This window comes from Equus asinus, chromosome X (genome assembly GCF_041296235.1).
Source record: "Equus asinus isolate D_3611 breed Donkey chromosome X, EquAss-T2T_v2, whole genome shotgun sequence".
NCBI lineage: Eukaryota > Metazoa > Chordata > Mammalia > Perissodactyla > Equidae > Equus > Equus asinus.
This window is the reverse complement of record NC_091820.1, coordinates 11,856,876-11,882,772: the sequence shown is the minus strand read 5'-3', so window position 1 is coordinate 11,882,772 and position 25,897 is coordinate 11,856,876. Positions and strand designations below refer to the sequence as shown.

The following is a 25,897-nucleotide window of genomic DNA, read 5'->3' as shown; positions in this document are numbered from 1 at the left end:
GAGCCTCCTCTCAGCTGGAGAAGTCTAAAGGTGGAAGGCTGGTTTGAGCCTCTTGTGACTGGGTGAGAGGGCAGCTTTGCGAGCAGCCTGCACTTGAATGTGTTCTGGGGCCAAGTGGGGGCTGCTGAAGGGAGCTGGATGGAGTCACTGCCTTTGGGGCTGAGAACCAACTGCAGGGCCGAGAGGTGGTAGAGTGAGGCTGGAAGTCACCAGGGAGGCAGAGCAGGGCTGGGATGGAGGAAGTCGGCCAGACTGCATCACCCGTGTCAGGGGAAGATGCAGTGCAGAGGTCCCCAGACAGGTCCCCAAAGGCCCCACAAATGCACTCTGAATTAAGAGCATGAGGACACCCCCAATGACAGAGCACCCCCAACAGCAGGAGGGAACCACAAAGAGCCCTGGCTAAGGAAAAACCGCTTTGCCTTTTTCTTCTCTGATTCCCGCCCTCTCCCATCTCCCCTTTCCACTTCCACCCCAAATGAGCCAGAATGAAGCAGCTGTAGGGGGAGGCAAGGTGAGATGTGCAGGAGGAAGTGGAGGTCAGAGAGTGACAGCATGGGGCACACCATGCAGGCCAGCACTGCTGCAAGGAGGGCCGTTGTGCGGCAGAGGCGGGAAGACAGTTGGTTTTCATCAGGCTGCCCTGAACTCTTTAACAGCCGGCGGTGGCAGGAAAGCCACACCAGCTGCTCCAGATGCCGTCAACGGGTGGGGAAGGGAGAGCTGACCGAGGGCCCCCAGGCAGCGCTGTGAGCCATATGAACCTCTCTCTTCACCGTGGTCTACTGAGGCCAGCCTGCTGAGCGGCGCTGCTGGGCTGGGGCCACAGAATGAAGTAACCTCTGTTGAAGGCCTGCTATGTGCTAGACCCTGAGATTAGTATGATATGTAAAATCAGGTCCCACACAGCACAGGGCCCACACCCAAGAAGCTGGCCCAGGTAGAAATTATAGGAATAGGGACTAAATGTGACAGAAATAAGACAATTCTTTCAAAATCATTGTTTACATTTTTTTTTTAAAGCTTCAGTGCATAGTTATGTATCCTAGTTGTTGGTTTAGTTCTTTATGTGAGCTGCTGCCACAGTATGACAACTGACAGACTGGTGGTGTGGTTCCACAACCGGGAAACAAACCCAGGCTGTGACAGGGAAAGCACTGAATCTTAACCACTAGACCACCAGGGCTGGCTCTAGAAATCTTGATATCAAGTGATTTTCTTGCTATTTCCTGGATTTGCTTAAAAGCAGAATAGAAAATGGGTGGAATAATTTAAATGATAAAAACTTCTATTTCTTTAGGTTAGGTTATTTGAAGTTTTCTTGGGACTTCGACTGAAGATGGCAATCAGGGGTTCTCAAGTTTTTATAGTAACGTTAAGGCCAAATTTACTAAATAGTTTCACCGGAATTTTTAAATGCTGAAAGTAGTTTCTAAGGAAAATGTAATCTATGTTTAAACTTTAATCTATTTCCCGGATAAACTGGGAAATTTATCTCTCTCGCTTAGCAGATATTGTTTTCCTAGGATAATTGATCATTTTTAGCAAGAGGGGTAACTCAGCACGGCATTTTCTTTCTGACTTAACTGGGGTAGGGCATGGAATGGATTTCCTCCTCTGCCTAATTATTCAAGGACAAGTCTTGTGACCTAAAAGAGAACAACGTACTGTTGTATCCATGGTAAGGGGATTAACAGCCTTGTGCTTGTAAAACAGCAGCCCAGCTCCTATTTAGTCCTTTGATTTCCAGAAACAAGAGCCCGATTCTTGCCACCCCTTGCATGCTGTTGGCCCTGTCTGGCGCCATCGATGAGAAATGGCAGTGGAGCCAATTCTTAGAGAATTACCTTCAGACCAGGGCTCCCCACACTTGAGGAAAGGGAGTGAAGAGTTTTTACCTGTTCAGTGAGTTGCTTAAAGAAGCTATTTGTATATGAATAAGTATTATTACTTTGTAAAACAGTTGGATAAAATGATTATTGAAGTGAATTCAAATAATTCCATCAGATCCACCTATACTTACAATCTTGAAAATGTAGATTTTCTATTTAGCTGTACTAATGGGATTTCAGTTTATTTTTTGAGGTATAATTGACACACCGTATTATATGAATTTCAGATGTACAATATAATGATTCAATATTTGTAGATATTGCAAAATAATCACCATAATAAGTCTAGTTAACATCCATCACCCTACATAGTCACAGAATTTTTTTTTCTCTTGATGAGAACTTTTAAGATTTGGACATTTCGGTTTATTACATTAAAACATACTTTAAAAAGACATGTTTAGCTCAGTAAGTACTTTTTGGTTAATTTTCCATTTTGTGCAAATCTTAGAAGACATTCAGTGTGGTCACATTTGGAAGAAAGACCATGGAAGAAGTCACACTAGTTGTACACAATCTGTAAATGGAAGGAATTTCTATCCTTTGGTTGCTAAGCAAGTTAACTACTGAAGACTGTGCCGTCAGCCTTCATGCTCCTTCCATTTCAACACCGACTTTCCTTACATTTACGCGTCCTCTTGGCTACCCCATCTACACTATATTCAGGAGTCTTCTTCTACTACACAGTTATCATGTTGGTGTTATTATGTTGTCTGAATATTTGTGGTCGGGTAAACAAAGTTTTGGGAAGTAATCACCCTCCTTTCCTTCCTCTCTTTTGTATTATCGCAGTCCTGGCACAATTTACTTTCTCAGTTTGTCCCTCTTGGAATAATGTAGAAACAGTGAGTACAAACAATGGAAGTCATTACTCCATTCTATTAGTTTGTTCATCTGTCCATTCATTTCACAATCGCTTACCGAGCTCCCATGTGGGCCACACTTCAGGAATACAGGGGCTCACAGCACGGGACAGACTTGAGCCTGGCCCTCATGTCCTGAGGCCCTGAGAAGTCGTCTGTTGCACAAAATGGACAAATCTTTATGGACAAAATATTTGATAGTCTCCCCGGTGACCCTCAGCTGATAAAATTAAAAAGGGTGTTCTTTGCTTGGAGACAACGAAGTTCAAACCAGGGCAGGGGTTGGAGACCCTCCTGACAAAGACTTGGACAAACCACATGACATCTAGAAGCCCTTTGCCCTCCCCACTGTCCTGGGTCTGTTCTCACATGGGACATGGAATCTCGTGTGCAGATTCTGGCATCTCAGGCATTACTGGCTTCTACTTTGGCGTTTAATCTTCTGGTGGGCTCAAGACACTGTGACCTTGGGCTTCGATGGTCTCAGCAGCACTAAACTCCTGTACCTGGAACTTATGGGTAGAGTCATGAAATCTAAATGCCCCTGTAATAGCAACTCTTCCTAACCATCCCTAACCATATTGGCTAATCAATGTTAGGTCTTAGTAAACATTTGTGAGTGAATGAAGCATGATTAACATCCTGGCTCTTAAATCAGAGGCCTGTCTATTAGGGCACAGTGGACACCAGAAAACAGGGCCCCACCCACCCACCCACTTCTCCTCTTCTTCCACCTTAGTCCCATGGGAGGATACTCCCATGGTGGATATGGTGGGAATGGCCAGAGTAGAAGGAGCTCCCTCCTGCCTGGGTTTTATCTCTTGTTGGACCTCAATTTCTCACTCTTGTGGGAGCCAAGACATCAATTAATTTCTCAAATCATCCAAACAAGGGGGAAGCCCCAGCCCATGAGTGTGTCTCCATCATCTTCCACAGCCTCTGCCTCGCAGCTGTCTCCAGAAGCAGGGCTGTGCTTTCCCACAGCCTGGCTACTTTAGGAAGAGGGCGTACTCATTGCTAGTTCAGCTGCCAGTATCTGAACAAATTATCAATGCTTCTCTGCAATTATATTTCTATGGTTGGTATTTGTCGAGCACACGGTTACATTTTTGTTCGCTTAAAATCTTAGACTTACTTCTCCTGGCTGAACCATCGTGTAGGAGGGGTACCTAGTACTCTTCTGTTGAAGAAGACCCTAAGCAGCTAAAACTCTCCACCTTTTTTCTAATATCCATCTTGGAGAAATGATGGAAATGGTGCTTCTTAAGACACTAGTACAGTGGGAGGTATTCTAATAAATACTCGACAAATCTGAATAGAAAACAGAACTAATTTTTTAAATTTTTACATAATTATTAAGACCACCCTTATGCTGATAGATGCCAATATCTTGCATTTGAATATAGCTCTTTCTTATTATCAAAGTACATTTGTATCTGTTATCTCCTTATCAGTGAAGCCAGTAAGAACTATCATTACTCAATTTCCTTGTTTTGTTCTTGTAGATCATTTTACTGTGCCCAGGCAACTTTAAAAATAACTGCTTTGCTCCTGTATTTGTATGTATGTGTGTGTGTGTGTATTCAATTTGAAAAAATAGATATTTATAAAAAAATTTCAAAGATAATACAGAGAGATCCTGTGTACATGGTCCTCATCCTGGGTGTATTTTTCCCTCCACTGCTCCTGAGGATATCTGGAAATGTCTGCAGGCATTTGGTTTTCACATTTGGATGTGCTACTGGCATCTAGTGTGTAGAGGCTATGAATGCTGCTGTCCATCCTGCAAAAGGATAGACAGCCTCTCGCAAGCAAGAGTTTTCCAGCCTAAAATGTTAATAGTGCTGAGGTTGAGCAACTAACTGCCCTAGACCCTTCACCCATGTCCCTAATGTTATTGTGTTAAATAACCATGGTAGGTATATCAAAAATATGAAATTAAAATTCATTTAATGTTATTAAACTGTAGTATTTTAGGATTTCCCTTTTTAAAAAACTAATGTTCCTTTTCTGTTCCAGAGTCTACTCCACTTTAGTTTGATCCAGTCTCTGCCAATTTCTCCATTTTCCTTTGTTTTTCATGAACTTGGTCTGCCTTTGTTTTTCATGACCTTGACACTTTTGAAGAGATTTATAAGTGTTTTTTATATAGGTATGGACACTGACCCCATCCATAACATATCCAGGTGGCATGTGGAAATGTGATGTGTTTTTGGGTTATATCTATGACTGGAGAGTGCTATGGCATTTGGAGGAGGGGATGAGAGATAATCAGTGTGGTGCCAAACTCAGGACAGTCCCACCTAGCAAGGAATTTCCTACTCAAAATGCCAACAGCGCCCTCACTGACACACTAAGATCTCCAGCCCTTGCTCTTAACTCATGTAGAGTGGCATGCAGTGTCTCAAGTCTAGTAAATGGCAGGTAGTAAACTTCAAGACAAAAGCTTGATTTTTAGGGATTCAGTCCAGGACTTTTTGTATCTAACACTAACTGTCTCCATTGAGTATTTTCAGCAATAATTTTAATCATTTGGAAATCTGTATTTCTAAGTAGAGCAAATATTGTCATTTCATCTGCCGAGGGGCTGTATTAAAGCATGAGTTGCCACCCAGTGGAAACAATGAATAAAGAGCTTGAATTCACGGTAAGGGATAGTGCAGTTCCATGGTGACGGGGACAGGAGGGTATACAGGGCCACAGTTACGCTGATGGAGCTGTGTGCAGCCCTCCTCCTGCCTTCTCTTTCTTTATATGCTCTCTCCCCAGCGGGCAGTGTGTGTGTGTATCTCCTTGTTTATCTTCTGTTTCCACCTCCTTAGAAAGCAAGCTCCAGAGGAGAAGGGACTTTGCTTTGTTTACGGCGTAGTCTCTGACTCTCTAAAGGGGAATACCATGAGATTCATGTTTGAGCAGTATTTAAAGAGGCTCTAGATAGAAAGAACAATACAGGCAAAGTGTCCAAATGGCCTCTTACCTGGTTTCTGGCCTCCTCTATTATGCCAGCAATATTACTTTGTAGTTGTTTAATTCTATAAAGGGCATGTGCTATACATAGTATCCCACTTCCCTTCTTTTTCACTCAACACTGTACTTTTGAGATTCCTCCTTTTATAAAACAGTGTAGCTCTAGTTCAGTAGTTTGCAACTGGGGGTGTTTTTGTCCTTCAGAGGATATTTGCCAATGCCTGGAGACATTTTTGGTTGCCACTACTGGAGGTGGTCCTACTGATAGCTAGTTGATGGAGGCCAGGTTTGCTGCTAAGCATCCTGCAATGCACAGGGCATTCCCCAACATAGAATTATCTGGCCCAGTAGCCCAATAGTGGAGAAACCCTGGCTGTTTCTTTCCTGCCATCTGTGGAATGCTATTCCCTTGAGATTGTACACCGTATTTACTCGATCCATTCGCCTCTCGATTTAGGTTGGACATTTAGGTTGTTCCAGTTCTCTGCCCTGACAAGTGTGCTGCAAAGAGCATCCTCACCAATCTGTGTTGGGGTGTGAGGGTGTGTGTAAGAGAGTTTCTAGCGGCCACACTCTGTTCTAGGAAGCACTTCCAAATGCCGCTCCAGAACAGTTGGACCCTCTGACACGCCAGCAATTGATATTATTTAACTTTTTTATATTAAAAAATAGAAATTTCTTAATATATGGGATTCTAGTTCTCTGCATCTTTAGCAGCACTTGATATTATTTACCTTTTTGATTTTTGACAACCTGAAGTGGTTAAGTTGCTCATTTAAAAAAATACATTTTCCGATTATTAATAAAGCCAAACATCATGAATAATTCACACCCCACACCATTCTACAAAATTGGGGGAAATGTTTTTGGCAAGCATGCACCACTTCATTTTGTTCATCCCTGTAGGTGTTTTAAAACCACCCATTTTGGGACACCAAGCTTGAGTGTTCCTGCCAGTAGGGGTCACCATTCCCCGTGGGTCTTTACCAGTGGGATTTTTTTTTTTTTGCCAGCCTCTCCCCACTCCCACCACCCTCCCACCCCCAAGGAGGGGCTCCCGAATGTTTGGTGGTGACTGGACACATATGGTTTATTTTCACAATATGGGTACACTACTGGCACTTAGAGGTTAGAGGTCAGGGATTCTGCTAACACCCTACAATGCAGAGGACAGCACCCAACAAACAACAAAGACTTATCTGGCCCCAAATGTTAACAGTGCTGAGGTGGGGAAGCCATGGTGTGGACAAAATCCTAATGTGTGACTGTTTGAAAGAAAGACAATGACAATCTGTATGATAATAAAGCTGCCCACCATTATTATTATTTAAAATAAGAACAAACTTTCCTCTATACAAACTGGGCAAACAGTGGAGAAGCAGGCTTTCTGGGTAAGCATGGTCCCAGGGACAAGGCAGGCCTGGCTGGGCAGGAGGAAGGCAAACAGTGTATCTTCAGCGTGGGCTCCATAGGGAGCAGAGAGGTGGGCCTGGGGGCTTGGCAGACCTGCCAGCTGGGGTGGTGGGAGGTGACCTGGTGGTGTCAGTGAGTCACGGAGGGGTAGAGCAGGGCCAACAGGGTAAAAGGACTGTGGGTTTGAGTCTCAAAGGTGGTGGTGGCAGGGCCTTGCCTCTTGGGACACAGGGGGACATGAGGCTGCAGGAGGCCCCAGGCCCCGCGGAGTGCTGATCCCTCCCAGCTCTCCAGCGAGGCGAGGCTCTGGGGGCTGGTTGGTGGTGTCCTCGCAGCAGGGTGGGCAGTGGGTGGTGGGCGGTGGACCGGGAAGGCCCAGGAAGGCTGGAGGTCAGGCCCGGGTCAGTCTCCTCCTGTCAGGCACTGTTGCATCAGTGGCGGAGGTTGCTTCTCAGAGGCCCAGGCCTGGGCACAAAGGAAGGGGTCACTCCGTTTCTCCGTACAGGCTGGAAGGCAGATGGCCTGGGCTGGGGGCTCGGGCTCCTCTCCTCCGGGTCAGGGATCTCAAACCAGAGAGGTCCGTCGAACTTCTTCTTTCCTTTCTGGCATTGGCTGAGGGCCCTCAGGACGGTCTCCTTGGCACAGGGGTCCGGGGGCTCCTCCGGGGGTGGACCTCGGGAGACGCTCCCTCTGCGCTCAGGAGGATTGATTTTGACGGTGACCGGGCTCCGGACGTGTCGGGGGTTCCGGGCATTCCAAAGCCATCGCTGCCTGAAGCTCTTCTGATTCTCGGACAAATCCAGCCCCATGGAGGTGTGGCGGGGTTGGGTCCGCGTCCAGCGCTCCGGGTGGACGTGGTTGACCGGGCACTGGTCCCAGTGCTGCTGGCTGCCGGCGGGTCTGGGTCGCTGGGACCTGCGATCCGGGGCTGGGGGCGGCTGTGCGGCCTCGGCTGTGCCCAGGTAGCTGCCCATGATCGCGGTGCGGCGGGTCGGGGCCTTCGGCTCCCAGACGTGTCCGAAGTCTTCAGACGCCAAGCGCACAGGCTGCGTGACCGTTGGTACCGGGCGCAAGGACAGCGCGTGGGGTGTCGCACGTCCGGGCCCGCCGGGCACGGGGTCCCGCACGTGCCAGGCCAGCCCTGCGAACACAGAGACCCCACGCGGGGGGAGGCCGCCTGCTCTCTGAGGACAGGAACGTCCGGCTTCCCACTGTCGGTTCCCAGTGCTTGGCTCTGGGGCTCTGGGCAGAGAGGCCCAGGAGTGCCTTGACTTTTATAGTTGGCAGATAAAGGGAGAAAATATAATAATTTCTACTAGGTCCTGAAAATTACAGAAAATGGACAGTAGGCTGCTCTTTCATTGTGAAAACGAACCTAATGCACTTGAATGCTTTTTTAAGGAAAAACAACAAATTTACTTTTGTTAGTAAAGGTCATTTTTCTAGAATGGTTGCTAATGTCACTTTTTGTAATTTTGCTCTTAAGCAAATGGTGAAAGACGTTCAGGATTTATGTTTTAGCATGATAATGTTCATTTAATGTGGACTCTCCTAGAATTTTCAGCCTTCATACATTTCATACATTCATATATTGATTGTCTCCAGTCTGAACACTAATCCATTTCTTTCTTGTCATTTCTGCTCATAATCCGTGTACGCAGAGTAGAGTAAGTCACATTTCCCATCTACAGTGGGAAAGCAGGTAACTGGAGAAACAATGTTCAAAGGCCACCGATAAATTAATTATAGCACTTCAGTTTGGAGGTCTGTTTTTGGGCAGGCCCCAATATTACAGTGGGAGAGGGACAGAAATGGTGGCCAACGGAGCAAGCAAGTGTTGAATCAAGTGTGGACAACAGATTTGTCTGGATGTGAGAGGTGGAAGGCTGAATGAGGCAGACGCTAAAAAGAGCTTGATGAGGAAACACAAAAGGCGTCTGTGGTTCAGAGAGGCCAAGTGTTGGGGAAGCAGGAGTGCTATCAGCTGACGGGTGATAGAGAATGAGATCCCTAATGCTCTCTATTGAGTAGTTCTTTATTTTTTCTTGTTTGGTAGATTCCTTATTTAAGGAATGATTCTCAAGTATATGATTTTGAAACAATGGAAATTTCCTATATAATTTTGTTCTCAATAAAACATTTCTTCATAATGGTGGAAATGACTTTTCATACACAGCTAGGACGCCTCTTAGATGGTCATTACACCAGAGTGGATGGCCTAATACAATTTGGTATTATTTATTTATAATGTATTTTTTCTTCCCATCATCTGCAGAATTTCCCACGTCCTACTTTGCAATGTAACTCAGCGGGTGTCATTCTGGTTTGTGGTTACAGACCCTTCGGAAAAGCACACCCTTCCTGCTGTTGAGGTACAGGAAGCCATAAGGTAATCACTGCCTTCTACGGTAAATCCACTAGGTGATTAATTCAGTTATTTTCATAGATATTGAAGAATGCTCTCTCTGCTTCACAATGATTTACTTGTTAAGATGTCAAAGATTTATTTTGTTAGTTTGTATTAGAGATTAGAGTTCATCACTGGTTCTCATCTAGGGGCAATTTTCCCTCCAGGGAGATATTTGGCAATGCCTGGAGACATTATTGTTGTCATAATTGGTGGTGGTGGGGGGAGGGTCACCAGCATCAAGTAGGCAAAAGTTAGGGGTGCTGCTAAATATCCTGCTATGCACAGGGCAGCATTTCATAACAAAGGATTATTCGCCACCCCCCCCCCCCATTGTCAGTTGTGCTGTGGTTGAGAAACTCTGCTTTAAATATTAGCTAAGAATGTTTAGTACTATCTTCATTTGTCAAGAACACCGTGTACAGCACTCTTATGTGATGGTTCATCACGTGGATTCTGGAGCCCAAATGCTTAGGTTTGTAATTCCGTTTTGCCTTTTGCTAACTGTTTGAATACAGACAAATTACTTCCCCTCTTTTGCTTTCCTCTTATCATCTGTAAAATGGGAATTTAATCTCTCAGAGTTGTTGAAGAGATGAAATGAATTAATAAATGGAAGGCATTTTGAGGGACAAGTCATACCTTTGACTTTTATTTAAAAAGCAAGAAAAATATTCACATTTCTTGGATATCTAAGGACTTACCTTCTTTAGTCAATATACAGTCTTTATCTTTAAAAGCTATATTTTTTTAAAAAGGTAAAATCATGATTCTCATACAAATTAAAAATAAATAATATCAAAGATTTTATTATCTCATTAATTAATGAAGAAGCTAGTGACATGTTAAAACTGGTTCAAAGGAGATTTCAGGGAACCATGCATATATAGGAATTGAAGAATGGTGATGTTCATTTGCAAAAAGATGGACCAGTCTTTCCAACAGGCAGTAATCAATCATGTTCCATGAGACACGGTTCACTTGATTTTCTTTGGCAAGAATCATTTACATTATTTCAGTTTTCTACAACTTACAGATTTGCAAGATAACTCAAAGACAATAGAAAGTGGAAATTGTCCAGAAAGTTACTCTCGCCAGACACTCAGTAATATTTTTTACCCATTTCAAGTTTTATACAGTTTTTCCTGACAGTTCTCCTCCTCCTTTCCTTGTGATCATAACAAACTTTCAAAAGTGAAATGTATTCTTTACTTTAAAGAAGCAGAAGGATGCAATTTGTTTTTATTTCAATGGCTGTGCACTTTATGCATGTCAAAACTTCAAATCCCACACATGATTGATATTGGGCAAAGGTATATTGGATGAGTTCAGGAAACAAACTATTTCCCAAAAAAGAAAGAATGAAACAAAGGAACTCTCCTCACAAAGGATTTATAAGTTACTGAAATGCATATTGTTCTCTTTACCAAGGAGAAATATCTAGTGAAAGAACTCATTTGCTCTCTGTAAAATATTAACACTGAAGATAATGAGTATATAATCAAATGCCAAAGGTTTTTGTGTGAACGATCGTTCTATTTCCCTTGCTGAAGCAAAGATCTATACGAATGGAAAATGATTTAATCTGCTTTAACAAGAAGGTTCGAACTAAGTTGTTTCTGCACTTTTGCCACTAAGAATACTAAGACCCACCACTTAGAGAGTAAGAATGAGGAATATTGTATTTCATGTGAAAAGAGATTTTATGCAAACCATGTGATCTGGGAGGGCTACAAGGAAAATGAAGGCACTGTGGTTAAACCAGGCTTCAGTTAATGTGAGAAGGAAGAGTGACCTTCTTCACTCTTGAAGGTGTGAAGGTCAAGGATGTAGATGGATATGTTCACAACAAACTGTCTATTTGAAAGGTCCTAGCAGGAGAAGCTATGAGGGAGTGAGGATGGCCAATAGAATGAGAATTTATGTCAGGGAATGGGTAGGGTTCATCAGGATTGTATGAAAGTAAAGGAAACACCACCAAGAGGGAAGAAAGAGTGAAGAGAAAGGAGATGGTAGCTAGAGGGCAGGTAATAGGAGTTTCAAGGTTGAAGAATCTACGTGGTTGGGCAAAATAATAGTAGTTTCACCAAATATTTGCATAAGACTTTCTGGTTCACAAGATGTGTTCTTATGCATCTGTGGCATTTAATATCAACGCCAATCATTTTTAAGTAATTATTACTATCCCTGGCTTATAAATGAGGAAATAGAGGCTGAGAGAGATTAACTGATTCGCTAAGGCTGCCATGCTAGAAAAATAAAGAGTGCAGACTTGAACCCAGGCATGCTGCCACCATATCCAGTGAGTATTTTTCTCTCTGCTAGAGTGTCCACACCTACGGAATGAGGGGAGACAAAGACCAACCAGTTCTAAGATGTCTGTTTTAGCTCTGTTGTGAGGGCCTCGATTTAGTCAAGGCCAGTCTTGGCTGGAAGATAGCCATGGCGATTGACACCTACTGGGGATTTCAGTGGCGGATGGAGATTCAGTTTGTACTGAACGTTCATTTTACTCTGAGTCATACCTTAGTAATAGGGTTCATTGTTTTGTGGGAAGGTTTGTGTCCCCAGATTATCAATATTAAATTATGAAAAAAGAAAACATTCCATGGTTTGATAAAAATTACATTGAAATTACCCCCTGCTGTAGGTTGTCTGGCTGGGATTCTCCTTCACATTCATGAATAATCATGCCTCAGCACAGATTTCTGTTTGCTAAAGGAGGTCTTTCCTGATAGCCTGGTGCTGGTCTGCAGAGGTTCTCAAGCCATCACTATCGTTCAAGACCTGCACTGTCCAATGCAGTCAGCCACATGTGGCTATCGAGCACTTGGAAGGTTGCCAGTCCAAGATTAAATATGCTCTAAGTGTGAAGTACACACTGAATTTCAAAGACTCAGTACAAAACGAAATGTGAGCCAACTCAATATTGAGGATATGTTGAAATTATATTTTCTTCAATCTATTGAGGCAAAAGTATACCATTAAAATTAATTTTACCTGTTTCTTTTTACTTTTTAAAAAAATGGCAGTGCCCAGAAAATTTTAAGCCACACATGAGGCTCACATTGTATTTCTCTTTCCCAGTGCTGCCCTAGAGGTGGATGAAGTCAGCCTATCTAGTGGGGATTCAGTAAAGGCCATACAATAGCTCTAAGAAGTCTCCTCACCCAATTTGCAAATTCCAGTTAGAAATTCACTTATTTGGTTTCAGTCAAATAAGTCTTTGCTACCAAGCCCTCCCTAACTGCCACCACCACCCAAATGCAGATTTTCCCCAGGAAAAATAACACATTTACCTTTATATTTTTCTAGACTTTTGGACTCCTAAAGCACAATTTACTTTAGTCATATGGAACTGCTTGCAGTTTACTGAACAAATCATACTATACCATGTCTCCATTCCTGTGCTCACTACACACTCTGGTCTAAAGAACTCCTACTTGTCCCTCAAAACACAGCTCGAAAGTTGCCTTCTCAGGAAAGCAGCCCTGACTTCTCACTGGGATGTACTCACCCTTCTGCTGTGCTCCCACTGTGCCCATATTTGCCTCTTTCATAGGACACTTTGCACTGCACTGTGATTGTGGAGGGACCGATCTGCCATCCTTCTAGACTGTAGGCTCCTTGGTGTTTTTATTTCACTTTGTATCTCTAGCACCTAGCACACTATCTGGTACTTAGCAAATTTTCAGCAAATATTTGTTGAATTAATAAAAAAAAGATCAAATTGATGGATTTGCAGCTGCTCCTGGCTTCCTGTTTTCTTTTCTGCTCCTGATTTTCTTTTCTTCTCATGCTTATTGCCCACTTTTTACATATTATTTTATCTTTTCTGCCTGTTGGTATTTATGTAAGCCACTTTCAATAGAGTTCTGTCATTTAAATCTAGATGCTACCTCTCAGGAAATAAAACATGGTGGGCAGAGCTCAAAGCTCAGGATTTCCGGTTACTTCTAGGACATTCGCAACATGGAGGGCAGTGGTGCATAGACGAGCATCTCTCTGGAAGCAACTTATGAAAAGAAAACCACAGTGTGATTGCCCTCATCGAACTGTCTATTCAACCTGAAGCCTCCTGCTAGGGGGAGCTCTGTTTATAGGGATAGTTATAATCATGGAGAGAGAGGCCTGTGCCTTCTGTTTCTAACGTTTTTTTTTCTGTCTTGTTTGTTTTTAATCATCATTGTATTTTAGGATGAATAGGAACCGGATCAACAATGCCTTCTTTTTGAATGACCAGACTCTGGAATTTTTAAAAATTCCTTCCACTCTTATACCACCCACTGACCCACCTGTGCCCATCTGGATTATTATATTTGGTGTGATATTTTGCATCGTCATAGTTGCAATTATACTATTGATTTTATCAGGAATCAGGCAACGTAGAAGGTAAGATATTTAAAGGGAGTAATTTAAAGGGTGTTTTCCTATTTATTCATGGCTTGAAAAAATAAGGAGAGGATTTTTTTTCCCCTAGCTGAAGATAATACCTTAAATCTGAAACTTTGAAAAAGTTGATGATTTTCAAAATATCACTTATGCTCTTGTTTTTAGAGACTTTTTGGAGTCCAATGTCCCTTACTTGACTATGGCTCCTTCCATTACTATCTTTCACTCTCTTCTACACCATATGAATGTTTCATATTCAGAGTTGATTTTAATACTTGTGTTATGATTTTGTAAACTGGATATACAGAGTTAAGCTGACTTTTCAGGTAGGCAGAGTTAATCTTTGATAGTCATCCACTTCCAAATGTTAGCAGCTCCATAGTCATTTCCATGCCTCTCCACCTTGGCCTGCCTCCTCTTGGCCCAGTACATGCAGCCGCCATCTTGCCCCAGGTACTTTTGTGCTGTTTTATACTTCCCTCCCTTTGATGGTTGCTCATCTTCTAGTCCCTATGACATTATACAGAACCATGTTCCTCAAAGTGGCCTTTGAATCAACTCCCTGCATCAGATCACTTAGAACACTTGTTTAAAATGTTCGTTCCTTTCCCCTACTACAGACCCACTAAATTAAAATTTCTAAAGGGGATGCATTTTAATAAATATCCAGGTTATTCTAATTCACTTAGTTTGAAAGCTTCCAATTTAACTCCTTACCTATAGATTCCCACTCCTCAAGTTCATTTACGTGGATTCTGGGGCACTTGTGAACTTTGCTGTCTAGATTATTGATATTACTTCAAGAGAGAATTTCAGATCAGTGGAAGAGTTACTAAGGTAGTGAGGCAAGAGGAGAGGAGACAGGCAGGGTTTCTCAGTGCAGTGAAAGGAGAAAATAATTTTGTTGGCAAGTAGCTCTGATCCAGAGGGGAAGTGGAAAGAGTCCTCAGCTCTTCACTAGACGTTTTGATGCTTCTAAACCTCCCCTTCTGATGCCAAGGGAGATGAATTCTGGTAAGTGGGAATCACAGGGCCATGCATTGGTTTTCAAAAGTGTTGGTGCCCACATGGAAGATATGGGGTGTGTCTGGCCTAGTCTGTGTTCAATTAAATGTTTCTCCTGAGGTTTACTACTTCCTGTATGGTTCACCCTAGTTACTAGCAGAAGGTAATCATTTTAAATTTGGGGCTTTGTAATTTTTTTCACAAATGATAAGTGAAACTCTATGGAATAAATAAAATTTATGTCTAGTCCCTGAGTTAAACTCAAAGATTAAGATCAAGTTGTACTTGCTTGATTTTCTTGATTTTGGCTTGACATGTAATGCAAAGAGACTTGGTACAAATTGTTAATTTGTTTTGGTATTTTTTTTAAGAATATTAAGAAATATTCTCTTATAGTATTTGAATATCTGTGTTTAATATTTTAAAGTTTTGTATTAATCCTAAAATGCTATGATTCTGCAGTTTCTATTGATTGTAACCTTTGTGAATTCACTTTATCTCTGTAGTTCCCAATTTTCTCACTAGTACGATATAACTACGAAGTTAGAAGAATGGGCTCTGGAAATAGACTGCTTAGATCCAAAGTATTTATCTCCTAGATTCTACTCTTGGGTATAATCCATTAACTGTATGGATATCAGGAAGCACAGGCAATGAGTCAGGGAAGCGAAACTCAGGAGAATATGGTTTGTGGTGCTAGAGTCAAGTTGGTTAATTTTTTCTTTGCTGTCTGTGCATAGATAGCTTTGCTAGAGCGACAGCAAAGTATAAGGGAAATAATTAACTTGGTGGGCTAAAAAGAGTTAGTACAGTAGAGTGCTTAGAGTGGCGCCTGGCACACAGTGAATGCTCAGTAAGTGTTAGCTCTTACTATTACTTTGTTATCTTGCCATTTGCTGGTCTTTCAGCTAGTTTGTGCTGGGATCAGCTATCTCTTTCCTTCTGAGTAGATTCTGCAGTAACACGATAATTGGGTGTGTAGCATCATAATCTGTTGCCCAGGAAGAGTGAGGCTGTTGTCACAACCTTGCCTTCATAAATTCATTTCATATTCAAACTAGAAAAACAGATAGACAGATCTCTTGTGTAACCTGGAGGGCATCAATAATTAGCAAATATAGTCAGGACAATTATGACAACCTTTTGAAGATAAATTGATTTGTCGTGTTTTAAGTTTGATACAGTCTGCAGTGGGTTTTTCTTGGGCAAAGTATTGCTTCAAAGGTGAGGAGAGGGTGCAGTTTAAAGTGAGGCGAGTCCTGATAATTGTGATGAAATCCCTTTCTAATCATGGAAAAGATAGCAGTTGCCCCAAAGTCTTTAGTCTTGGGCAAGACAAAGATTTGTTCAGCAATCCAATGCATACACATTAGATAATAATGAGCATAGTTTGCATGATACAAAATCTTAAACTTAGAAGATCAGGAAGGACTATGGGGTCATAAAAAGTCACCATTCTGCTTCTATGGAAAAGAGTGCCAGTATTATCTAACATATATGCATATTTATTTATTTATTTATTTTTGGTGAGGAAGATTGGCCCTGAGCTAATATCTGTTTCCAGTCTTCCTCTTTTTGCTTGAGGAAGATTGTCACTAAGCTAACATCTGTACCGATCTTCCTCTATTTTGTATATGGGATGCTGCCACAGCATGGCTTGATGAGTGGTGTGTAGGTTCACACCCAGGATCCGAACCCGTGAACCCTGGGATGCTGAAGCAGAGTGTGCAAACTTAACCACTACACCACCGGGCCAGCCCCAAATATTTAAACTTACTATTGAGGAAATTTCTCAAGTAAAACTTTAATAGTTCTATAAAATGTGTCACTAACAGTGTTACACTGATCATTCAGAGCCATGGGTAGAAAGTATGCAGTTATTGGAGCCCAAACTAGGTGAACTCAAATACCAGCTATACTCTTTAGCTGATTGACCTTGGTTGAGTCATCTAATTTCCATGAGTCCATTTCTCCATCTGTAATATGGAGATAATATCTCACAGGGCTTCCTTGAGGATTAGATGAGATAAATGTGTATAAAGTAGCTAGGGTATAGTATGCACTAAATAATCAGTAATTATTATCCAAGATCAGCTTAACCCATTTCTGTGATTAAGGGATGCTGGAAAAGGATAACTTTTCTATCCAGATATTGCCACCATATTGTAGAAAATTTTCCATGGCTCATTACTTGGGATTTTTTTAGTCAACAAACGCCTATTTTAAAAGGCAAATGGTCTTATTAGGTCTGCTGTTTACTATAATAGTGGTTAACCAGCTCTCTAAAAAATATACCCTGGTTTGTAGCATTTGTCAATTTCCTATCAAGTATGAAATTTCTGAATATTTAAGTCACCCCTTGCAAGCCTGTAACAGCCAGCTTCAACACACTATTGCCACTGCCATCTCCTTTTGAAATAGTTTGAGGAGGCTGCTTCTCTATTATCATCTAGTTGAGAATAGTTTGTGGAAGAGAGAGATTTGTTGAAAGGAAAAGATGGAGAAGTGATTTTTATTTTTTTTAACTTTTGGGCAACAATTAGGGAGCTGGGTAGGTTGGAAGGCAACCAGGATGAACTGCATATACTTCACAATGATGTCTGTACTAGATCTGTGTCTAGCCCCAGCCCAGAACTAGGTGTTTTAGTTCTCTGGTCAGCTTTATGGTGATGGTGATGACGATGATGGTGATAGTGATGGTGGATGATGACAAGGGCAATCATGGTTATAATGGTGAGGGTGATGTGATAATGGCAATGGTGATTAAGTTGATAATGTGATGTGTGTTTTAGTAGAAAGAGCTCTAGATCAATACTCTTGGTTTTGGTTTCCAGTCTTAGGCCCGGGCATTTACTAGCTGAGTGATCTTGAGAAGGTTGCATATGGAAAATGAGGATAATAATATTTTCTTAAATAGTTATGTTGATGAGAAGACAAAATTAGAGAATACACACAAGTGCTTTATACACTGGAAAGTGTCATATCAATGGAAGTTACTAGCATTACCATCAAAAAGCAGTTACAAAGTGCTGATTCTATGTAACCTTGCACTTTGTGCCATGAGAGGAGAGTCGCACATACAGCACAATTTCAGACTTGCATTTGCATAGTAGAATTGATTTAAGAATCCCATATATAAATAGACTGTTATAACGTTAGGATCTTAGGAAGCAACCTTAACGATGAACTAAGTCCATCTCTCCAAAAACCAAGCCTCAGAGGTAAAAATATCCTATTCCTTTATTGACCATCCATTCTGTGATAGGAGCTATAGTACATACCGTGGAAGAGACATATATAGATAAATAGACATATATAGATAGAGATATATAGACATAGATAGGATGGTCCCTGCCTAAAGGAGATTAAAATCTTGTAGTTGGTAACAAAGCCAAGTCAAGGACTCAGGACACAGAAACCTAGCTAATGCTCACAGTTGAGTAGAGTAATTAATAAATTCACTTGGTTTATTTCTGGTTATATTTCTATTCCCATAAGGTCAATAGTAAACAGAAGTGAATTTGGATTTCTACAAATCTTGCTTTTCACACAAGGGGATGGGACTCAGCTGACATTTTCATATACTGAAACTTCATGTTCTTATATAAACCTTAATTAGGGGCCAGCCCCATGGCTGAGTGGTTTAAGTTCCAGTGCTCCGCTTCCGCGGCCCAGGGTTTTGCTGGTTCGGATCCTGGGTGCAGACATGGCATCACTCATCAAGCCATGCTGAGGCAGTGTCCCACATAGCACAACCAGAAGGACCTACAACTAGAATATACAACTATGTACTGGGGGGGGGGGGGTTGGGGAGAAGAAGAAGGAAGAAGAAGGAAGAGGAAAAAGAAGAAGGAGGAGAAGAAGAAAGATTGGCAACCAATGTCAGCTCAGGTGCCAATCTTAAAAAAAATAACCTTTAATTAAATAAATAGTCTTGAAAATAGAAGTATAAATAAAATCAGAAATGTTAGAGCTAATAATTGTCTTTCTTTGCTCTTCTTAAATGTACATACTCAGTAGGAATAAAATACGTGTTTTGAGTGAAGCTTGGGGAGATTATAGAGTTCTAGGTCCACTCTTTTTACCAATTTTGTTCCATTCTGAAAGACAAGTTGCTGTATATATTTGAGTCTCAGCTCCTTCATTTGAAAAACAATGATAATAATAAAATGTGCATAATATTGCAATGGGAATAGTTGAGATGATGTATGCAAAGCACTTAGTCTGGTTTCTGCCATGTGATAGATACTGATTATTATTATTATTGCTATCACATGACAGATAAAAGGCCACCTGCCTACAGTCACATGATTAGAAAGTAGTAGTACCAGTATTTAAAACCAGGTGGGCTTGATCCCAAAGCCCACCAATCAGTGTGTTGCAATGCCCACTGAAATCATTCCAGTAACAGCATCGTTGCTGACATTTTCACCAGGAATCATCCATACTGATTATGAGGACAGTCCTATTTCCCCAATAATTGATTCTGTCCTGCTTTAAAATCATATTTGTCTATCCTTTGTTGTTTTTCTGGCTATTCTTGGACCTTGGCTCTTCTGCCCTATCTTGTTTGAAAGGAGATAGAAATACTCTTTCTGCTTTTAGGTGCAACTACTTTATCTTGAGCAAACCCTGTTCTTCAACACTCCCAGCTCCGAGGGCCACCTGATACTTTTTTTGTCCTTTCTTTTTCCCCTCTTCTCTCTGGATTTATGAGAGAGATCCATTCTCAAGGCTCCTAGGAGCTAGTTTCAGGTATTTTAGTCACTTTTTTTTATTGTTTGTTTTATCCTCTTCCTGGACCAGCTGACATTACAGGAACGGCGGAAGTCATTAAAGCTCTATTTTTCAGGAAAAAGAATTCATGTTTTTAGCGGAACATCAAATCAGAATGATCCAGAAAGATAGTTAAGTTTTATTATTCTTAGTAAGAGCAATGCATGGGCAGTGAATCAGTTTATTACAGTACACACTATGAGATGTGACAAAGTGCTATGTTACTGTTAGATAACCTTTGAGCTGCTTATCATGTCCACCAACCAGCAAGTTACTGACACTGCAGTTTGTGAAGCCCAGCAATGCCATGACTCGGAACAACTGGATCTAAGGTCACAAAAGAACAATATGTACCTAATTTGCCACTGACACAGCTCGCTTTGATAAATTTCCAGAGTGATTTCGCTCAGAATCTTTTTGGTTGAGAAATCCTTCTACTAACGAAGAGAAACTTGTCCTCATCCGTTTGCATCTTCCTTTTTAGTTCTTCCCATTCTTTTGTGACACCTGATAGATTATTTTTCCCTTGTGGTTGGTGGAGGGAGAGGCAAGATTCCTTGCAGTGATCTGCATGTGTCCAGTTCTCGGCAATTTTTCTTCTAACTCCATAAAAACATTTTTTTTTTTTAAGATTGGCACCTGAGCTAACAACTGTTGCAATCTTTTTTTTTTTTTTTCTGCTGTATCTCCCCAAATCCCCCTGGTACATAGTTGTATATCTTAGTTGCAGGTCCACCTAGTTGTGGCATGTGGGACACCGCCTCAACATGGCCTGACGAGTGGTGCCATGTCCATGTCCAGGATCCGAACTGGTGAAACCCTGGGCTGCCGCAGTGGAGCGCACGAACTTAACCACTCGGCCACAGGGCTGGCCCCGAAACATTTTTTAACTGAAGAAACTGTCAAATAAACACTGACAACCATTTTTTCTAACACGATTTTTGCATTGCCACTTACTTCAGAATGCTCCATTCACTAAGATTTTTGTAATATGGGTTTCATACTTACATACACAAATTTCAGGGTAAGATCTGACTGTTTAAAATTTATTGTTATGGAGAATTATTATTCACTCCAAGCCCAATGGGGAGTGATTTGGGGGAAAATTGCACGAGCTAGACATTTTTGATAATTTATAAATGTGTATTTGTTACTAGGGTTTCATCCCTCCTTTTATAATCCATAAAAAATGAGGGGAGGGAGGACCAGGGAAATTCGGAATTTTCTCCTTTTATTGAGTCCTTTCTTTTCACTTTAGAACAAGGACTGTGTCTCTTCCAACACATAGTAGGCACTCAAAATATTGAATGAAAGTTGGATACACTGAATGGAAGTAATGTGATTGATGGTTATAGAATGTCAATTGCTTATGCTTTCTGGAGGACATGGAAAGTTATGATACTCCTGTCCACAGGAGGAGGGACCAAAGTATTCTAGTCCTCTGGTAGGTGAGTTCACCTGCTGGAGGACCTTCTCATCACATGAAACTCGATGCCCACCCCAACCTGCGCCGATCGCTGGTTGCTGATGCTTGGAATGGCCATGGAGTGTCTTCACCCTTGGAATGGAAAAACACAGCAGCCTATCCTTTCCTAGGTCTCTGGGACTATAACTCCTGACTTCCAACCCAGTATTGGGCCTTTAGTGACACACTGTGACATTTGACAGTGGCGTATACAATGGCAAAATACTTTCAAGTGATGACAGTGGAATCTGCAGTATCAGAAGGCTACTTTACCTTTCTTTTTGAAAGCTAGCTATTTGAAATTATCTAGCTGTTTGAAACTATCAGCAAAGCCTGGCAAAATCTATACTAACTCCTAATTCCTAAGGTACGAAAATGAATATTTTCCTCCATCCATTTGAAAAAATAACAATATAAGAGATACAAGAAGTATCACATGTATATATTTCCTTCCTTCCCTCCTTCCTTCCTTGGTTGTTTCCTTCCTTCCTTCTTTCTCTTTCTTGTGGTGGATCCCATTCAAGATCTACCTCGGGCTACTGTCTAAGTAACTTTGCCTACAGCATCAGTCTGTTTGTCCATCCATCCATCCAATTGTTTGTTCAATTACCCAACCACCATCCATCCATCAGTTTATCATCCAAGCAGCCAGCCATTGATCTGCATTCATTGATCCATTCATCCATCTGTCTGTCTGTCTAACTAGCTAGCCAGCCACTCATGTATGTGTCCATCCAACTCTAAGCACTGTAGTTGAGTACCTACTCTGTGCTGAGTCCAGATCAGCTGTTTTACAAAATATCTTTAAATCAGCTGTTTTACAAAATGTCTTTAAATTTGGATTTGTCTGATTAGTTCCTCCTGAGAGATTCAGGTCAAAAAAATTTGGTAGGGGGCCAGGATAATATATATATATATTATATATATTAAAAATATTTATATATTTTATATATATATAAAATCTTCTCATTGCATCACATCTGGAGACACTTGTCACTTTGTCTCATTGTTGGTGATATTCACCAAATTTCTCCCTTTACAAAATACAAATGTCTCTTTATATTTAGTACATTGCTTGTGGGAGCATGTGACTGTCCTGTTCCCTAACCATCTCTCACTCAATGGTTTAGTATCCATTGATGAGCCTCAACATAATCAATTATTATTGTAGTGATGATTTTCTATTTCTGTTACTCCTTCTATATTAGTTGTCATTCTTTTGTAAACAAGAGCTCTCTCTTTTTCTCTCCCTTCCTCTACCATATTCTTTAAAGCATGTTAAAGTGGACTTTTACGTAGGACTAATAGGAAACTCTGTCTCAGTCATCATTGGGGCATCATCATGCACCACTCTTTTTTTCTCCCCCTCCCTCCATGATATCAAGCATAATTGGCTCAGTGGCTTGGTCTTTCACAAAAGACAAGAAGAACCTTTGAATTCAAGGCTACAGCTTTCCACACTCTAAGGAAATACTAAGGGTCTGGTTACCACTTGGGTTGGGGTAGAAGGGTCTACTAAGGATCTGAGAAAGAGAAACTCAAAAATTTACCCCGTCTTATAGAGTTTTCTGGAATGACCTGGAATTATAGCTATGAGTTGTTAATTAGTAAAATGTTTTCTGAGTTACAAAAACCTGACTTACAAATGAATGCAACTATTTTGTAATAAGTAGAGCCAAGCAGTGATATCTGCAATTTATAATGGTTACTTCCTTTCTGCAAAGTAATGAAAGTTTGCTTCTTGATATTTCATTTCAATTTGATTTTCACTCAACATTTTCAGACCATTAATTTGTCAAATCCTGTGAGAGGAATTTATTGCTTTTTTAAATCCAATTTTTATCAAGTTGTTCTCCTAGAGTTAAATTTTTAACTTGCCATTTACCATATATTTCCTCACATTCCTTCATGCAATTTGTGTCTGTAAATGTATAGGTGTATATGTGGGTGTATACAAACATATTCGTTCATATAAACATACATATGTACGCATTCATGTACATATTCATATATGTTTATTTTAGTATTCCAAATAAGACCCACTTGTTCTGATCAATATGTATATATCATCCAGGCAGACTGCTTATCTTGAGAGCATCTTTTCAGCTTATCAGCTCTTTATGATCTTTGAAATTTATTTGAAAATACACAATGTCATCAATTATTTCATCATTCTAAGGTTCCCCTTCCCTTTCCTGCTCTCCATGTTTGTACAGAAGACCATGCTTTCTCCTCCTAGATACCAATCATTCTTTTTGTGTTCATTTAGGAAGGACAAAGGGCCATCTGAAGTGGATGACACTGAAGATAAGTGTGAAAACACAATCACAATTGAAAATGGCATCCCATGCGATCCCCTAGACACAAAGGGAGGGCACGTTAATGATGCCTTCATGACAGAAGATGAGCGACTCACCCCTCTCTGAAGGGCTGCTGTTCTGCTTCTCTAAGAAACTCAATACTGGCTTCTCTGCAACTGCCGAGTGTCACAAATTATCAAGGGCAGATTATGTATTTTGTTTCACCATTCTTCTTTTGTAAGAAATTTTGAATGTGCATGAAAGTGAAAAGCAATCAGTTATTCCCCTGAAGACCACTGGAATCATAAACTGTTGAGTACTCAAAATATTCTAAAATATTTCTCTGACGACACAGTGCGTAAGTGTAGTCATGTGGCGTTTGTAGTTACTGATTTAAAAATGCTTTAGTATTTAAGCATTTCCAGAAATCAGGTCAGGCCACTATATATATGTATTTCTCATTTTGAAGACCTAAGAAAAATATTTTTCCAGTGGAGAATACCTATAATGTGGTGAAGAAATCATTGAAAATGGATCCTTTTTGAATATCACTTATATCATGCTGTATATGACTAGGTAAACAAGAATAAAAAGTAATGGAATGTAAATGGAATGAGTAGAAATGGCAGTGTGGATACACAAGGTGGAATTTGATCCTGTTATCATACCAACAGTTGCTTGTATATTTTCTGACTATCAATCTCTAATAAGGCAGCTCTATTTGTTGACTATTTCTGCAATTTGTAAAAGTACAATCTATGCTAATTTAATAAAGTGCTAATCATCTCTTTTTGATTATATGACTAATTGTGTTCTGAGATTTATTTTCACACGGTGGAACATAGTAACCCTAATTCTTGTTAGTTATGTTTAATATGCTCTACAGCCCTAGAAATGCATTATTTTTGTTGCGTGTATCCCTGTTTGAAGACATCTTGTAGTTTTTAGACTTGATTTTACTTCCAGATAGGCCATGCATCATTCTAAATTCTGATAATAATTATTATACATTTATTAATAGAAAGAAAATTTGATGCTCAATCTCTCACTGCTATCACCCATAATTGGTGTTACAGCAAGTCTCTAACTCACTTCATCTCTGCCTGCAGTGTTGCTCCCTGGATACAGACTCTAAGGTGGGTAGTTGCATGCAGAAGGTTTATTGGGGACTGCTCTCAGGAGTTATACCTGTGCGAAGTGAGGAAGGCAAGTGTGGCAGACAGATTCTAAGGTGTCTGCCATCTCCTGATGTTTATGCTTTCATGTAATCCCCTCTCCTTGAGTGAGGATGGGACTTGTGACTTGGTTCTTATTGAATAGAATACAGCAAAGGTGATGAGATGTCACTCCTGCAATTACTTTCTATTATGTCTGAGTCTGTCTTGCTAGCAGGCAAGTCTAGAGACTCTCCTTGCTGGCTTGATTATGTAAATGGCCATGTTGGGAAAGCCCACATGAAAGAAACTGTGAGCAGCCTCTAGGAATTGCTGGTGGCCACTCAGTACTGAAGATAGCTTCCAACCGACAGCCAGCTAGAAGCTGGAGTCCTCAGTCCTAAAACCACAAGGAAATGAATTCTTTCAACAACTGGAGTGAGCTTTGAAGCAGATTTTTCCCCAGTCAAGTCTCCAGATGAGAATGCAGTCTGGCCAACACTTTGATTGCACCCTGAGCGGAGGACCCAGTTAAGCTGTGCCCAGACTCCTGACCCATGGACATTGCAAGATGATAAATGTGTATTTTTTCAAGCCACCAAGTTTGTGGTAACGTATTATGCAGCAATAGGAAACTAATAGATTAGGATTAGGCAGAGGACTAGCAACATGGTTACAACAGAGACCTCTGCCAATCCTTCAGGGAGCTTAGGAGCTGAGACTGTTCCTGATTGAGATAAGGTGGCTGGACCTTGGTATCTCGTGACCATGGGTGCTCTCTAGGAGAGTATCTGCCCTTGGGAAAGGCAGTTCACTGTGGCTGAGAGCAATTCCCATTGAAGAACTCAGCTGTGGGCCTTCAAAAGTCACTATTTCCAGAAGCTGGGGATGGGTACATGGGCCCTGAAGAGGGGGCCTGGTGGACCCCCAGAATATCCACCACACCTTCTCCAGTCCATTGGCTGCAATGTAGCTTTAATTAATATTCAAAATGCAAAACTGATCCTGTTGATTCCTAACATAGAAGCCTTTAAATGGCTTCTTATTATCTTTAGGACAAAGTCAGACTCTTTAATACAGGGCCTCCTGTGGTTTGACCCCCACCTTCCCCTCTAACTTCATCTCCCACCCCTCCTCCCCTTTTGTCCTCTGTCTCTCTCTCTCTTTCGTCCAATCATAATAGATCTCTCACAGGCCTTTAAACAAGCTGTTCTGTTTACCTGTGTGGAGGCCTGGATTTGGCCACCCCAAGATATGTCTCTT

The 25,897-nt window shown here is 41.2% G+C and overlaps 1 protein-coding gene across 7 annotated transcripts in view; it reads left to right on the top strand.

Annotated features, from left to right (window-relative positions):
* CLTRN (collectrin, amino acid transport regulator) overlaps positions 1 to 24,283 on the top strand; it is a 43,412-nt gene extending 19,129 nt beyond the window's left edge. For all 7 annotated transcript variants that reach the window (XM_070502102.1, XM_070502104.1, XM_070502103.1 and 4 more), the window contains 3 exons: positions 9,411 to 9,524; positions 13,740 to 13,934; positions 23,450 to 24,283. In XM_070502102.1, coding sequence (XP_070358203.1) covers positions 9,411 to 9,524; positions 13,740 to 13,934; positions 23,450 to 23,606 — 466 coding nt within the window. In that variant the 3' untranslated portion in view covers positions 23,607 to 24,283. The remainder of the gene's footprint in view (positions 1 to 9,410; positions 9,525 to 13,739; positions 13,935 to 23,449) is intronic.
* The last annotated feature ends 1,614 nt before the right edge of the window (positions 24,284 to 25,897 follow it).